Source organism: Ornithodoros turicata, chromosome 1, assembly GCF_037126465.1.
Source record: "Ornithodoros turicata isolate Travis chromosome 1, ASM3712646v1, whole genome shotgun sequence".
Taxonomy (NCBI): Eukaryota; Metazoa; Arthropoda; class Arachnida; order Ixodida; family Argasidae; genus Ornithodoros; species Ornithodoros turicata.
In genome coordinates this window covers 38,254,554-38,270,199 of record NC_088201.1, presented here as the reverse complement: position 1 = coordinate 38,270,199, position 15,646 = coordinate 38,254,554, and the positions used below count along the sequence as shown (strand labels likewise).

General features: G+C 47.5%; 1 protein-coding gene across 1 annotated transcript; it reads right to left on the bottom strand.

The window, feature by feature from the left end:
- Positions 1-576: 576 nt before the first annotated feature.
- Positions 577-3,086, bottom strand: LOC135385575 (uncharacterized). Its single transcript, XM_064615012.1, has 2 exons — positions 1,440-3,086; positions 577-609 (listed from the first exon to the last, which is right to left on the bottom strand). Exons 1-2 carry the CDS (start codon positions 3,084-3,086, stop codon positions 577-579), a joined length of 1,680 nt encoding a protein of 559 aa, XP_064471082.1.
- Between the last annotated feature and the right edge of the window lie 12,560 nt (positions 3,087-15,646).

The following is a 15,646-nucleotide window of genomic DNA, read 5'->3' as shown; positions in this document are numbered from 1 at the left end:
CGATTTGTTTTTGACATTATTAGCATGTTCCCGAAGTCTATCGTTCAGGCAACGGCCACTCTGGCCAATGTAGGAACCCCCACACCGAAGGGGTATACGGTACACGCACGACTTTTTGCAGCCTACGAACTTTTTTGTGTGGGATGTGGTGCATCGCTGGTGTTGATCAGATTTCATGAGAGGTGTTAGGGTGGACAGCTTGTTGTGAACAGAGTAGGCTACTCTGATTCCTTGCGAGGTTGCAAATTTTCCTAAGGCATGTGAAATACCGTGGTAAAACGGTAGGACCACACGGCGGTTCAGTGGCCGTTCAGGGTTTAGGGGGGTTCAGGGGATTTTGCAGGTGTGCATATATTGCATCCGACTGGAAGCCAGCTCCTTTGAGGCGGCTGATTTGTTGGGACACAGAGGTAGGGACTTTATGGATACATGATTTTTTAACAGCAGAACCCAAGACGGAATTGATTACACCTGACTTTACGGCTTTGGGATGGCAACTCCACCTTGACAGTAGCGGTTTCGGGTCAGTACGGCCATACTCCCAACACAAAGTTGGACTAAGGATGAAGGTTACGTCTAGGAAACGTAGACGGCCGTTTGAGGGGACTTCTGAAGTAAAGACCAATTCAGGACAAGTCTTTTGAGCACAGGCCACGAGTTCACTTATGGAGTCTGAATGAGAGGCTAAAATAATTATATCATCAACGTATCGTCGGACAAGAGTTGTGCCATGACATGATTTGGAACAGGAGGATAGTGATCGGTCGAGTGCGGAAAGGTAAATCTCGCTAAGCTTAGGTGCGACAGAAGAACCAATGAAAATTCCCTTTGATTGTGTGAAAAGACTATCGTTGAAGCTGACAACTGTAGACGAAAGGTAAAGTTTGAGAAGTTCTAGAAAGGATTGGATTGGATTGGAAAAAAAAGAAAAATATGGAGAGGTTAGTCCCGACCCAGTCAGAACTGGCTACTCCAAAACGCGTTTGTTGGTAAACAAAAAGAAAGAAAAAGGTCAGCTACGAAAAATAGGACAAACAAACAAACAACCAAGCAGGATAAAGCATAAAGGAAGACGGGGGAAAGGAAAGGGGGAGACGTTCGACGCCGAGAATCACTCACTGCACAATGTCAGATATAGTGCGAACACAATGTCACCGAAGTTTTCACAGAGTGTCCAGCAAGTCCGAAGCGATAAGAAAGTCCACAAGAGCGCGCAATGCCGGCACCTGGTGTTGGGCGGGCCAGCAGCCTAGAACCTTCCCAACGGAGAAAGGGCGATTGTCGAGGCGGGCTAGTGCCGCCTCAAGGGAAAGACGAGGCTCTCTGTATCGAGGGCAGGCTTCTATAACATGCTCTGTGTCCTCCAATACCCCGCACTCGGAACAATTCGGTGTGGAAACCTTCCCAAGTTTAAAGAGGAGGCGGCCGGTATATGGCACATTGAGACGTAGCCGGTGAATGATGGAGGTAACGGCCCGGGGGAGCGCTGGGGGCATTAAAAACTGCAGGTCTGGATCCACTTTGTGCAGCAGTGAGTTAACTGGGACGCATCGACGCCAGTGTTCCCCGCTCAGACGTTTCACTACTGCGTTTATCGTGCTCTTTGCATCCCCTCTTGTGAAGTAGACGGGGTGCGTGCGAACGCCACGCGCTAGATGGGCACGCCTGGCAGCTGCATCTGCAGCCTCATTTCCGGGGACACCGCAATGGCCAGGGACCCACTGCAACTGGATGTCATGTCCCCGTGATACGGCAGAAGTGTACACTTCAAGGACGTCATGCACCATTGGAGACAGACATCCCGATCCTGTAGAGTGGAGAAGGACTTGTAAGGCGGCTTTGGAGTCGGTGTAGATGGACCACTGAGCTGGGGATGGAGTCGATGCAATGAAGCCAAGCGCCATACAAATCGCGTGCAGTTCCGCCGCCGCCGCCGACGTGCGGTGTGAGAGTCTTGCACATCCTTCAGCTGACAACTGTGGGATCACATAGGCGCAAGCAGAGCCGGAACGCGTCGTTGATGCGTCGGTGAAAACCTGAATCTTCCCTCTATCGCTGTCAAGTACGGCCAAGGTGAGCTGCCGTAGAACAACCGTCGACGCAGCTTTCTTCGAGGACACTCCAGGTACCTCGACACGGACGGGGGGTGTGGGCAGGGCCCATAGTGGGTCAGGGTGCTTCGGCAGAGATTTGTGCTTGGGGATGATGCTTCGGTGGGCAAGAACGGCTTGGCTGTACCCAGACGCTGGACGACGAATCAAAGCGCGCACTAAGGGGTGTCGATGGTGGCGAGTTGCCAGCCTCATATAGTGGCTAAGAGACTGATCGAGCCTCATGATGGGTACAGGTGGCTCCTTGGCTTCCGCGAAGACTAGAGCAGTTGATGTGGACTTGTGGACGCCGAGGCACGTCTTGATGCTCTTCGCAAGAATGGTCTCCAGCAGTTGCTCAGATGTGGGGCAGAGATGATGCAGTACTGGAAGGTGGTAAGTCAATACCTGACGTACAAGGGACCGGTGAAGACCGAAAAGAGCCCTAGAAGTGAACCCCCTCCGGGTACCACAGAGGTAGCGCAGAACATTCAGTCGGGACTCTGCTCTGTCTTTCAAGCAGCGAACTTCTGCTCTCCACGATAAGCTGCGGTCGAGGATGAGACCAAGGAACCGGTGGTGCGTAACGCGCCTCACTGGGTGCCCACTTATGTAGAGCTGAAGGTTTCTCAAATGGCGGCGTGTGAAAGGCAAAAACACAGTCTTTTCATGGGACAGGTCCATACCTCTCTCTGCCAGGAAGGAGGCTACAATGTCCAGCGCGCTTTGCAGGCGGCGTTGTAGTGCTGGACACTGCTTTCCAGAAGACCAGATACAAACATCGTCAGCGTACAAGGTAACATTGACGCCCCGTGGCAGGAGAGAGGGTAGTGCGGCCATGACAACGTTGAACAGGAGCGGGCTAAGGACGCTTCCCTGTGGGACACCAGCTGCTGTACCGTGATGAAGGGTTTCGCCTTCTGAGGTTTTCACGTATACGGTCCTGTCTCGCAAGAAGTCAGATATCCACCTAAGGGCTCTCCCCGTGACGTCCATAGTAAAAAGACCATTTCTAGAAAGGAGGAAAGTGGGATCCGCGCATTTGTTTGAAAACAAACCAAATTCTTGTAAATGATGTCCCTTAATATGGAAAATAGGATTGCGGTGTCGAGGGAGAAATAGAGGTCATTGATATCAAGTGACATACAGTGGAAAGTTTGTGTGTGATAAGGCACAATGTCATCAAGGAGATCCTCAGAATTTCGAATACTGATAGAGTCTGGCATGAAAATGCATCTCAAAGAATTTTCAATATAGTCGGAGATAACTTTCTGCCAAGTGCCGTTCTCATTTACAATGACTCGAAGCGGTTGAGAAGGTTTATGATCCTTAACTACAAATTTAACGGAAAAGGTATCAGCTGAGGCACTGGAAATCTTTGTAATTGTTGAGGGTTTGAAGTGCAGGGATCGTAAAAGATCTAAGGCTTTTCGTTTAGCAAGTTTGAGGTTGCCCTCAAAAGGCTTTAGTACCGAAGAGATAGCGGCAAGAGCTTTCTCATTAAAGCTTGACTGAGGTAAGATAAAGAACTTGGAGGACTCATCGGTCTCGAGAAGGACGGCGCAGTTTTTTGCTAAATCCCGCTTGATGTTCAGTTGCCATGCGGTAGGTTTTAAGAGAGGCAACGAGGGAACGTTGGGGGCCGAGTGTACCTTTTGCAAACATTGTCACCGTGGGTGTCACCGTTAGACGGGGCTGAAGAGACAATCTTATGGATGGAGGACGCTAAAGCAACACGTGTGGGACGAACACTAAGAGCAAATTTCGGCCCACTATTCAAGATCTTTTCAGTGCTAGGTTGAAGGGAAACACCATGAGGGTTCAAAAGCAAAGATGTCATTTTTGAGGTGGCTCCCTGACAGGGTGCACGAACCTTTAGAGAGGAGCGGTAAGATGTTGCTATGTTCATGTTTGTCCTGTTTTCATGACATGATGGGGAAAACCATGTGCTAGAAGTGCAAGGGTGCAGGCGAGCTGGTACATTGTAAAACGTGTCGTGTTGTCTTTTCCTGTTCCGTGACTCAGGTTTTATCGTCGTTTTTTCAAACCATGTGCGTATGGGACTAGCACATCACATTACTTTCACATTATTCTTGTACTCCCCTTTTTTTACCTCTGCAACGGCGGGGGGGGGGATATACATTTATTAAAAGGAAAGGTCTGCCAGACCAAGGTCGGCATGCTATTCCATTAAAAAAAAAAAAAAAAAAAAGAAGGGTGGGACTCCTGGGGCGCGCATCCAACGGCTCTGCGACGGCTTCCATTAAAAACTGCCCTATAAGTAAGTCATGCCTGCATGAGCTAGAAAATAGCTTTCGAGCGCCGGTGGAAAGACTGTTCGCCGCTGGCTATGATAATGATGTAATAAGAAGCGTTTGCTACAAAAGCTTTGAAAGAGGTCAACGTGATGAGATGTTAATCCCATACGTACATAGGTTTTCCCATCATCTCCTGAAAATAGGGACAACCTATCAAGTTAGAGTAGTTTGCGATGGGAATAAAAAAGCTGTTCTCATTGGCTACCAAAAGTAAACAAAAAGAAGCTCGCAAATAATGATAAATGCAACGTCGCACACGAGCACTCAGTCGTTGCTTCTTGATTAATTGACTGAGAAATCAAAAAATATTAGATGTATTGCTTCTTCTGAAGTAGATTATCAACGTATAGTATTTCAACGTGTCAGGATTTGCGGATGCGGAGGGAACTTAAGGATAGTGTGATAAAACCGGGATGCAAACCTGGGAGGTAACCGGGTTCGAATCCCGATGCCGGCTGTGCTGTCTGGGGTTTTTCCTGCGTTTTCCTCAGACGCTTTCGGACATATGTCGGCACAGTTCCTTTAGAAGCCGGCCCAGGACGTTAGTCGTGCGTGACGTTGCCCACCTATATGTGAAGCCGAGCCCTTTCACCACCACCGCCGGCGCCACCACCACCACCACGATTCCACCAGAACGATTTCACCACGATTTCAAACATAGAAGGAAAAGGATATCTCGGAGACGCTCCTGAATAGGCAAAACGGGGTGTGTGTATCAGAACGGCACCTTTCACTGACAAAGAAAGCACTATAGAATTCCTCTCTGCTGAAACAGGAGTGCAGTCTTGTGAATAAATCTGTTGAAAGTGATCGCTCGATGTCGTGTCGTTTTGGTTTGGTATTTAGCGCTTTTAAGAGGTGACTTCAATTGGGCACCAACAGTGCCCAAGGACTGTCCTCGGAAAAACGAAAAGGTTATGATAATCCCTGGCTTTACGTCGCGAGACAACTATGATGCGGAAGAACAAAAAAAAAAAAAAACGTGCTGAATCAATTATCGCTCTTATGGCTGAAATGACACAGTCCCACTTTGGAACTTGCATCCAGAGCCGTTGCGATGGGAGGGGGCAGCCGGGGCGCCCTCGCCGGAGAGGGCGTCGAACGTCAGGTCCAGGGACTTTAGGTCCTGGCATGTTGGTTGATCAGTATAAAGTGGGAATGAATATAATTTGAATTTACAATCGCGGCAGTGCAAATAAGCGTTTTCTTTCCTTTGTTTACAGAGCTTCTGACGGCAGTGAGGGAGGGGGGGGGGCTCACGTTTACCCCGCCCTGGGCGCAAACTCGCCCCGCGACGGCTCTGCTTCCACCCCTCGTTTGCCAATGTCAAGCCAAGAATGCGTAAAGACGTTGATAGTGTGAAGTTGTAGGCAGGAAATGGAGAAAAAGAATCCGAGTCATGGCATTGCTCTTCCAGACATTCATCTCAGCATCGGAGAGAGTGAAATATCGGTCGAAAACGTGAAGAACAGAGGTTACCCCCGGAGAAATAACCTAATGTTGTCCGCGTGTGCAGAAAGTTCGACGGAACCGTATGGTTCTGTCGAACGGACTGCACACGAGGAACTTGGAACGCGCTGCTTGGGGAGCACACGGGGAATATTCCCCGTGTGTTCCTTAAGCAACAGAATGTGCTGAAAGTCGAATGCAATAGGGGTGCACGGTATGTGTCTTATCAATGTTCTTTAGTTTCATGAGTCTGTTCAAGGTCTTCCACCAAACGATCCACCCCTATTGCACTCGACTTTCAGGATATTGTGCTGCTTGGGTCGCCACTTTTAGTCTTCTATGGTTACTCTCAGTATTGTAAACACAATATCAACACTAATATCACACTTTCTGAACGGTCTTGTCTACTTGCGTTATCAACAACACTGCGCAGCGCATAGGCACCAAAGATTTTTGAGCTTGCTATCATGGACCGTACATCTTTATTACTGAAAGCAAGTCACGGTTTACAAAACCTACTATCTACAAATTTTAGTTGAATGTCTATTCAGTTTTCGAGTGTTTTACTAATGTTTCTAGTGTTCTAAGTAGAGCAGTTGATATAGTTTTGTGAAAGGTTTGTCGTTTTACGTTCATAAATTTAGAAGGAAGCAAATTGCAGATGTCGTAACTTATCTCCCCAGTCTCAATGATAAGAAAATAATACCTAATAAATACGTGGAACTGAAGAAACAGTTGGTTGGCTTGTCGTGCTTCCTCAAGAATCGTGTTTTCCTTGCTTATTCGTTTGTTTGTGTTACTGACTTGGGGTAGTGGGCCGCACCTCATGTGGCGAATTTCCCCATTCATCATTATTAATTTATCTGTTGTTGTGTTACTGACAACGTTCATTACCCGTTTCTTTTCTTCTGAAACCTACCCCGTAGTGTTCTCTACCTTTTATCATATCGACATCTTGCAGTGCAGTAGTAGTAATTTCTATTTATCACTTTTACAACGCGACGCCAAGATTATGCCGATATTATCCTGTAAGTAACTTGCGCACAAAATGTATTTACTCCTCACTTACATCTCACTATTGCACCAAGATTCATCTGCTGCACTACTGAGGTCGGAAAGAGTTGTCACTGAGCGCCGGCGGGATGTGTGCTTGATAGCTTTCAAATATACTCCTTGGCCCTCTACTTTTTTTTTTAATACGAAATAAAAAAAAAACGGAATGGAAGGGAAAAAAATGGCGCGAATGCCCTCTATCATGTCGGCCACCCTGCCTGCAGGTACGAAGATAAGTTGGCATCTGGCAGTACGAGCAACACAGGCGCAGCTGCAGGTTCTCTCCTCTAATGTGTAAGTGGATGTCACTAATCGAAATCGAGATCTTCGTGGTAAAAACATAGAGAGCTGAGACTCACGAGAAATAAGACGTTATTGCGGTCGTTGATATAAACCGAATTATGACGAACGGTGAAAACGGCAGTCACATTGTGCGTACGTGCCTGCATTTACGGCCATATGCGGATATGCTATCGAAGGCTGAAATATGACAGTCATTGAAAAAAAAAAAGTCAGATAGCGGTGGGGACTACGCACCTCTCGACCGCCAGTCAAGTGCGCTACCCCCTACGCTACACTGCCTTTTTTATTATTATTATGAAAACTGAGTTTAATAATAATAGGGTTTTTACGTCGCGAGACAACTGCGATCATGAGCGACGCCACAGCGGTCGGTATGTGGATTGCTTTTGCCCACCTGAGGGTTCATTAACGTGCGCCGAAATCTTGTCATCACATTTAACGTCCCTCGCGTAAGACGGCGCGTCTAAGCAACTTGTACCCTGCCACCAAGTTGCTGGCGTCCTCGGCCGGGTTCGAACCCGCGATCTCGGGATCAGAAAGCGAACACGCTACCGACTGAGCCACCGAGGCCGGTCTGATTTTAATCCGTCAATGGTATATACAAGATGTGGTATATACCACCAAATATATCTATGGTGTAGAACAATAGATATATTTTCTATCTCTCTCTCTCAAATAACGTTTTATTTCACACAGTTGCAGTTGAACACGTAGATGTCATTTACAATGCAAGATGCAGTATGTGATCAAAAGGATGACCAGTTGCACTATATACACAAGATGATACATGCTTGTGATAAAGTATGTACGAAAGTGCGGATGTGCTTTGAGGACCACGATCAGCCCATCAATACTCAGTCGGGCTTGACAGAACAAGCTCAAGTACTTTGAGCCAGGTGGGGTCCTCCATACTACCTGGTCAGGAGAGGAGAAACCTACATCGATATCACGTACAATGATGGACAAAAGTTTACGGAACACGCTCCTGCACATTCCTTCCTTACAGTGACGCGCTAGCAGCGAATGGGACCTTACGGACTGAGACATGTGCCTAGGTAACCCACTCACGTGTTTGTAAATCTGTACTGTCCAATTTGCTGCTAGTGTGTCACTCTCAGGAAGGAATACGCATGCGCTGGAGCGTGTTCCATAAACTTTTGTCCAGCACTGTACCTCCTGAAGAAAGGCCAGGAGCCAACTGGAGGATCGTTGCGATCTCTGATACGACGAGCTACCCACAACGAGTACAGACCTAACAAAATGAGTCCGTCCCACGGGAGCTCGCCTCCTGGTCGGATCGGCAGGTACCGAATAGCACGCGCACTCAAGCAGATGTTGTTCTTGGAGGCACGCCAGAACACGTCGCAGAAGAAGAAAGCATCCCTGCGTGACAGGAAATCATGCTTGATGGTACTGTGCTCTGGGGAGAGCCTACAGTTGTAGTTATTGAAAGCCACGAAGAAACCCCGCTCTTGCAGCCAAGCGCGCACAGGAAAAGTGCCAGTGTGTAGATGAAAGAAAAAAGTCCTTCACATTAGCTTCTACAGACATCTTCCTCACTCGCACGAGCACATCCTCCCCGGGAGCAGAGCGGAAAAGTTGCCAGTAGAAAGGAGGGGAAAACGAGTCAACAATAGCACAATACAGGGACCGACGCGAGGCCTGGAAGATAAACTCGTACGAAAACCGCCTGGCGAGGAAATGTATAGTGTGAGCAACCTCCTTGTGTATACATATACCCATACCAATACCCATATGTATGGTGGTGTATCGTACACTGTGGATGCAATTATCCCAGGTAGCTCATCCCTTAAAAACGTACAAATGCAGTGTCTCAGGAACGGATGACTCTCATTGCGGAGAAAACAGACGCACCACACAAGCTGACGGACAGAAAGGTGCACCAAGTGAAGACCCCCCCCTCTAATACCCAAAACGCACTGACGCAGGATCCACATCGCGCGCAATCGTGATTAGGCAGCGATTGCGATCGTCCTCAGGTGCGGACAAAGCGAGTCTCGGCGACAGAGATCAACAACGCAGACACTTGTCCCGCGTTCGCGAACATGATTACACACTTCAAGGAGGGTTGGCACAGGTGCAGTGGCTTCCTTTCACTTCTTCGTCTTCTCTCCACTCGCTGCCGGTTCCGGGCTGGCAAGAATGCGGTGATGGCAGCGGCCCGAACGAAGAAAACAACATGGACAAACGCTGAAACAGCTGAAATAGCATTTGCATTAATGTGAATATATTTCAAGTAGACATCCTGGACCAATGTTTTATTTTAATTTGAAACTTCAGTGGGTATTGTGCAAAGCTCTCACCAGACGGCGTCAAATGAAAACATGGATCACGAACGTGAAGTGCGGTCTACGCAGCGTGTCCAGCGGGATTGCGCCAACCAGGATTGCGGGTCGATCCAAATCGTGTGCGACAGTGCGTCTTGGGTATTAGAGAAGCAGTGAAAGATTCTCACGCCGTGTTCTTTCGCGCTGCGAGTTCCAAACGAAGGTGGCAAATGCTCTGTGGGTCTTCTTGATGGGTATGCTCCCACAAGGCAACACTTGTAGAAAATATCCAACGCGCAAAGTCATCCTCGCATTGCACACAAAAGCCCGAGCGAAGACCGACAGTTCGAGCGGATTGCACGTCCAGACGCACTGACGCAGCTTAGCGACACGCGACATCCAGAAACTCGTTGAGGATCGAATCAGGTCCAGAGGGACGCCGAGGTAGACAGAAGGGGACCTAGACCAGGACAAACCAGCCATCTGGGTAGGGAAGCTCTGTGAGATTCCCAGTCAAGAACCAGAGCTTTTGAACCAGCTGACACGCGCACCAGAAGCTAGGCAGCACTTGCGGCCATGTGCTAACACGCGTGACACTTCGCCTATCGAACAACAGAAAAAGACAACGTCGTCAGCATAGGCTAGAACTGAATAAAACCTCGCAAATGCCTGTCTGCTAAGATGAACGGACAAACGGGTCCAATGTACAAGGAAAACAAGAGGGGTGACATAGTGCAACCTCGCCTCACTGAGCATCGAATTCGAAGTGGATCTGAAGCTATTCTGTTGACAAGAAGGTGGGTATCAACATCCTTCTAGCACATCTGGATCCACCTGAGCATAGTTTAACCAATTCCTACATGAGTCAGCGCTCTAAGTAGAAAATTGTGACTCACTCTACCCTGTGGAAAGCTTTCGCGAGATCTATTCTCAACATACCTACAGACATCTTTAACAGCGAGCAACACTCTAAAAATCGAGCGCGCTGTGTGAACATTTTTTGAATATAGTACGACCTTTGACGCCGTACGCTTGATGGACACCTACAATATCTGTTTTGATGACGCACTGCAAGCGCTCCGTAAGAACCTTCGCGATGATTTTATAATCAACGTTCGTCAGAGTGACAGGTAGATAATTTCGAATCTTATGCCTCTCCGCCGGTTCAGTCTTCTTAGGGATAAGAACGGCGTACGACGCGCGAGAAGAAGCTGGCAGGACTCTGCATTCAAATGCCGCATTAAAAATCTCTGATAGTAACGGCCCGAGAATGGTATGGAAGGCTTTGTAAAATTCGGCAGTAAGGCCATCTGGGCCGGGCGACTTTCCAAACTTTAAAGAAGCAATAGCACGGGCAACAGCAGTCATTGAAAACAAGTGAGATAGCGGTGGGAATCGGAATACGCACCTCTTGATCGCCAGCCAAGTGCGCTACCCACTACGCTACACTGCCTTTTTTTCTCTCTCTCTCTTTAATGCATGTGGAACAACAATAGTGCAAATATCCTAATGACATCAAAATTGGCGACAATACTTCATTGTTCATTTTACGATGTTGATAGACGTAGCGAGGCCTTTCAACATCTTCACGGAAAATGCCTCCAGACACAACGGCGCGCTTCACCCTGTTGAAACTTGATGCGCGACTTCCACATACAATGCAGACCTCCTAACATAAACTTGTCCAGAGGCATTTGTACAGGCACCGGTAAAAAGCTGATAGAATAAGGCTTCACAAAATCTTTTTGAAGGGTCGTTGAAAGATTTCCTAAAAGAACACACTATCCTGACATCAGATGGAACAATGATCAACGGTTTCCGAGCTGTTGCACTACAGGCTATTCGTATAGCCCAGGTTACAAAAATACCCCGTTCATGGAGCTACGCGCTTTACAGGGAGTAATGCCGCATGCAACCTGAAGACAGATATAGCTGCTGGACTAATGTACATTCTCCTTACTCTAATAAAGGATATCTTGTTCTGGGCAACCGTGAAGTCTGTACGTTGGCACAGGAAAAAGAACATCTATTAAATCATTATTTTTTCCCCGCATACCTCAGATAATCAAATTCATTTGAAAAACGCGCATAAAAAATTATAGGTTGCACTATTAATAAAAACGCCAATGCGAAATGTGATACTGTCGTAAGCAACAAGAATCGACAGCAACTGATTCTGCAACAAACATTGTTGGTAGGTACGTAAGAACGGGTGATTCTGGTCTCTGAGGTAGAACAACCGAGAAGCGGGTCGTCCGATGAGCTGGCGAACAAGCCCTAGTCCCCCCAGATCACGTGGGTCTGATGACGTGGGTTGTCCCGTCGCATGGGCTCATACGACGTCTTCCATATGAACGCGGCAAAAGCACGATGCAGTTTCTGAATTTGCGTCCGGGGACAGCACATAATTGTAGAACATGCAGAAGCTTTGTGAATTAAAATACACTGCACACCCGCGAACGCGAGAATACGGACAAGTCGCGTGGACGCCAACGCTGTATACTCCTGCCAATATCCCGAATCGGCGATATCCAGTAAGGCGTCATACACCTGTATGTGTTGGAAAAGTATCCCCAAATAGATACTCGGCTGCGAATACCAGGAAGACCCACCAAACGGCTAAGGCATTGCTGCCCATAAGCCCATCCATGAAGGACTACTTTTGTCGAAGTTCACCTGCGCATCAGAAAGCGATGCGAAACGCACCACGTCTTGCATAACCAATTCTGCGTTTACAGAGGACAATGCGAGGTCGCCAGCGTACGCCAGTAACTTAACCTCGACGTGATGTGTGCGTGTGTGCGCGTGCGCACAAAAGTAGTGTGTGTGCGTATGCGTGTGTGTGCGTGCGTGCGTGCGTGTTTCATCTTCCTCTTTGTAGCGTAATGCAGCCAATGGAGTAGAGCTCAATTGTTGTACTTGCATATAACTTAAACTTGATTCTCATATCTCACATCTAATGTTTCGCTTGTAATGGGGTAGTGTACTGCTCTTCAGTGGTGAATCACCCCAGGTCATAGTTACGATTTATTTGTTGTTGTTCCCGCCGCAGGTGAAATGCGAGCACAGAAGACCTACAGCAGCCTAGACAGGAGTCCATAGTGCCAACACGGAAGCAGAGGCCAATGACTCCTAAAAGAGGGTCCTGCACCTACTCATTAAACACTTCATCGAGAAAACCAACGTTATATTTCCCCATTTCACAGTCTATTATGCGCTGTGGTGGACGAGGGCGTGCACCAACGGCAACACGCAAGCACTAAACAATGGTCATGTAGCACTGTAGTTCCAAAGGTGAGGACGAAAATTTCTAGGCACATACACCCTATAGAGTCATGCATGCGATGCTCCGTGAAAATGTGTGTACCGCAACCCACAGTGAGCCTCGCAACGCCCGACATCGATCATACCGAAGTCGTCAATCAAGGTCACCAGATGGCGAACCCCATCATCGCCTATACGGACTGGGCCGTACTAGAACGGTCACTGGCGTGACAAACGCAGTTAAAGCTTCCCGCCAATATTATATTCTTTTTTTTTGTAGCGAAGTATTGACGAATTTCTTTTTAAAATTTCCCTTTTCGTCTACAGACGTACACACAAATGATCGGCTACCAAACACCGACCAAGAGAAGCACAGTGAGAGCTAACGACTGTAAAACTTACGCACTTGCGAAGCAAAAGCAAGCGCCCTGTTGACCTACGCACCGCATGGCTACTTACTTAGAACATGATAGTCTTTGATGTGATGAAGTATCCTTGACATATGTTCGACTGCGGATCCAGGACATTTGATCAACAGGAGAAAGAGGGGGAGTTGGTGATAGTTCTTGTCGCTACACTGCAGCACTCAGACGGGGCGAAGGGGGGTTAAAACAAGGAGACAAACGTATTTGCAGGTGAAAACGCCGCAGATACGTTTGTCTCCTATTTTTAACCCCCCTTGGTCCCGTCTGAGTGCTGCAGTGTAGCGACATAAACCAGGACATTTGCTCACGGACATTTGCCAAACCGTCCGAAAGCTCAAGGCGGACAAATGCCCATAAAGTTTTTACGTGCCTGCTGTTTTCGCAACTTATGTATCGTGTTTGGTGGCACACTATAAATGTTTTTTGCAAGGGAGCATACTTTCTTGTGGCTGGGGGATCATCATGTTTCCAACCACGCGCATGACTGAAGCGTAACAGTAAAATAATTCATACATGTGCACAAGCATAGAAGCATGGCAGGACTCACGTGGTAATGGAATATGTCGATAAAGGCGGAGCATGAGAGTAATAATCGAGGGCATTTATTGGTCGTCCGTTTACTTCCAAAAATGTCTTCAATAGTTGCGAAGCAGACTGATTTAACTAGTGAAAATTTCGCGTGACTGACAAGTGCAAAAGTGTGTAAAGATAACGTTGTATAAATATAAAAAGCCCTGTGATTGTTTCGTGAAAACTTCATGCCGCAAAATTAGTTCTCTTTTTATTTTTTATTTTTTTAATGCTTCATACGCATATGGGAATATTCAATATATTGTGGTATTCAAGGTGTGGAAATTCCCTGGGTAGGTGAACCTCGGAAATGTCTTTTTGTCCTTCATATCTCAGGGCGCGGTGCCGCTTTGTGTATGTGAGGTGGTGTTCTTTTACACAGATAACGAGTACTTGAAGGTTTCTGCCCCCCTTATTTCCTCTTTTCTTGGAAAATCAGAGCCACACAAATGCCGACGAAAAAGTTAGGTTCAATACCACCAAACAACGAAGCGAGCTGTGGCCACGGCTATAAAGGGCCAAAATGACTGGACTCCCGGGCAAGAGTTCACCGGGCAAGAGCTCACCGGGCAAGAGCTCACCCGCGCCCACCACTTTTTAATTTTATTAATTCGGGGTTTACGTCGCGAGACAACTGAGATCATGAGCGACGCCACAGCGGTCGGTCTGTGGATTGCTTTTGCCCACCTGAGGGTTCTTTAACGTGCGATGAAAGCTCATCACACGGCACCCCATAATTAACGTCCCTCGCAGAAGACGGCGTGTCTAAGCAACTTCTACCCTGCCACCAAGCTGCTGGCGTCCTCGGCCGCGATAGAACCCGCGATCTTGGTATCACAAGGTGAACACGCTACCGACTGAGCCACAGAGGCCGGTCGCCTCTTTTTAAACTGGAAACATTTATTTTCATGGTCATAAATACTCTCCTGACCTAACCTTGGTCAGCCTCGACGGGTGCATACATGAACTGACCGACTCCTCAACGCGTGAAATACGTAAAAGGCTCTCCTGACCTAACCTTGGTCAGTCTAGACGGGTGCATATTCTACATGAACTGACCCACTCCCCAACGTGCGAAATACGTAAAGGTCTCTCTTGACCTAACCTTGGTCTGTCTCAACGGGTGCATATTCTACATCAACTGACCCACTCCCCAACGTGTGAAATACGTAAAGGTCTCTCCTGACCTAACCTTGGTCAGTCTCAACGGGTGCATATTCTACATGAACTGACCCACTCTCCAACGTGTGAAACACGTAAAGGTCTCTCCTGACCTAACCTTGGTCAGTCTAGACGGGTGCATATTCTACATGAACTGACCCACTCCCCAACGTGTGAAATACGTAAAGGTCACTCCTGACCCAACCTTGGCCAGTCTCAACAGGCGCATATTCTACATGAACTGACCCACTCCCCAACGTGTGAAATACGTAAAGGTCTCTCCTGACCTAACCTTGGTCAGTCTCAACGTGTGCATATTCTACATGAACTGACCCACTCCCCAACGTGTGAAAAACGTAAAAGGCTCTTCTGACCTAACCTTGGTCAGTCTCGACATGTGCCAAAAGCCCATTTTCAGCCAAAGAATGAGACTTTGATTGACCTGTCCTAATGATTCTTATTAGTGCCAAAGAATGTAATAAATAAAGCAGTTGCAAACAAAGAGGCAAGTAAAGTGGTGAGCTTTTGTCCGCGTCCCAAATGACTGACAGATCTAAGATTGCCTTATCTTGCGTTATGGAAGTCATTACTGTCTTTCAACAATTACCCCTCCTCCCCCAAGGCAAAACTGAAGAGGGTTTTGTAGCAGCTGTTGGACAATGCATTCGCTTCTAATAAGTTCAAAAGTTAATTTGAAAAATACGGCGCTTTATTATTCACTGCTT

Bases quoted from the DNA above. Each gene is read 5' to 3' on its own strand.
- LOC135385575 (XM_064615012.1), bottom strand. From the start codon at position 3,086: ATGGACGTCACGGGGAGAGCCCTTAGGTGGATATCTGACTTCTTGCGA. The intron at 610-1,439 runs GTGCCATATACC...TCTTTACTTCAG, and splicing joins TTCACCGGCTACGTCTCAAT to AAGTCCCCTCAAACGGCCGT.